Source organism: Aptenodytes forsteri, unplaced genomic scaffold (assembly GCF_000699145.1).
Source record: "Aptenodytes forsteri isolate BGI_AS27 unplaced genomic scaffold, ASM69914v1 Scaffold2, whole genome shotgun sequence".
In the NCBI taxonomy this organism is placed as follows: domain Eukaryota; kingdom Metazoa; phylum Chordata; class Aves; order Sphenisciformes; family Spheniscidae; genus Aptenodytes; species Aptenodytes forsteri.
The window spans coordinates 7,812,993-7,813,991 of record NW_008795695.1 but is presented as its reverse complement, the minus strand read 5'-3'; the positions used below and the strand labels follow the sequence as shown (position 1 = coordinate 7,813,991).

Sequence of the window (999 nt, the reverse complement as noted above, 5' to 3'; positions counted from 1 at the left end):
GGGGGAGGCGGCGCGGGCGGGCGCCCCGCGAGATGGGAGAAAAATTAAAGGAACAAAGAAAGCGAAGGAAAATGCTGCCGTGAATAAATAAATGACACCTGAGTGAAAGCTGGCCCCGGCCTCAGCCCACCCGCAAAGCCATGTCTTCTGCGAGGTGTTTTGCTGGAACGCACCAAAATCCATTTGTCCCGAGAACAGCGACCCTGGGGGTCCCCTTCATGCTGCCCCAAAACCGATTCTCAAGTATATATGTGTACAAATACGACTTTGTCGTCCTCAGTCCTGTAAAACCGAATAATCCTACAGCTGGAAGACTCCCCGCATAGAGTTTCTTCTGCTGTCATGAAGTAGTCACTTACGGGGGTTAGTCGACCTGAAGTAAATTTAAAATACCTCAAAACCTAGGTATAACCATTTAATTGCTCCTGGGGTCTTTATTTGCAACATCGGCCTCAAATTCGATGTGGTTTAATAATCCTTTGCAAGACCCTTTAAAAGCAGCATTGTTCTTTACTGTGAATTGCTGGGAGGCGGTGTGCCTTAATATTACCTTTGGAAAAATAATGGATTTGATACTTGGATCGATTTGCTTACTTCTGTGTCGCAGTCGATTTATTACATTTATAATAGAAAGCAGTTACATTTAAGTGGCCCTTTTACAAATAACCTGTACCTTTCATGCCATGCCAATGTTGATACATTTTAGATCTTACCAGTAGAATACGGTATCTAATTTCTGGTATTCAGTGTGCTAAAGATTGAAAACGTTCCACTTGAACAATTTCAGACATATTTAGATTCCCCTGACGCAAATGGCCTTGTCTAGACCAAGCACGCTTTCACCCAGAAACAAGTAGTGATATTCTACATAGGCATAAGGTTGCTACTAGGGGCCTTGCCGTAACAACAAAGCCGCAAAGGCTTTCAGCACGATATAATCGTAACCTACACCTTCCAAAAAAACCCCAGCTGCACTCAAGAGCAGGTTTGGCTGGCCTA

The 999-nt window shown here is 44.1% G+C and overlaps 1 protein-coding gene across 1 annotated transcript in view; it reads right to left on the bottom strand.

The window, feature by feature from the left end:
• Positions 1-220, bottom strand: part of SON (SON DNA binding protein) — a 41,832-nt gene extending 41,612 nt beyond the window's left edge. Inside the window, exon 1 of the mRNA XM_009283074.1 lies at positions 174-220. Coding sequence (XP_009281349.1) covers positions 174-220 — 47 coding nt within the window. The remainder of the gene's footprint in view (positions 1-173) is intronic.
• Positions 221-999: the final 779 nt, after the last annotated feature.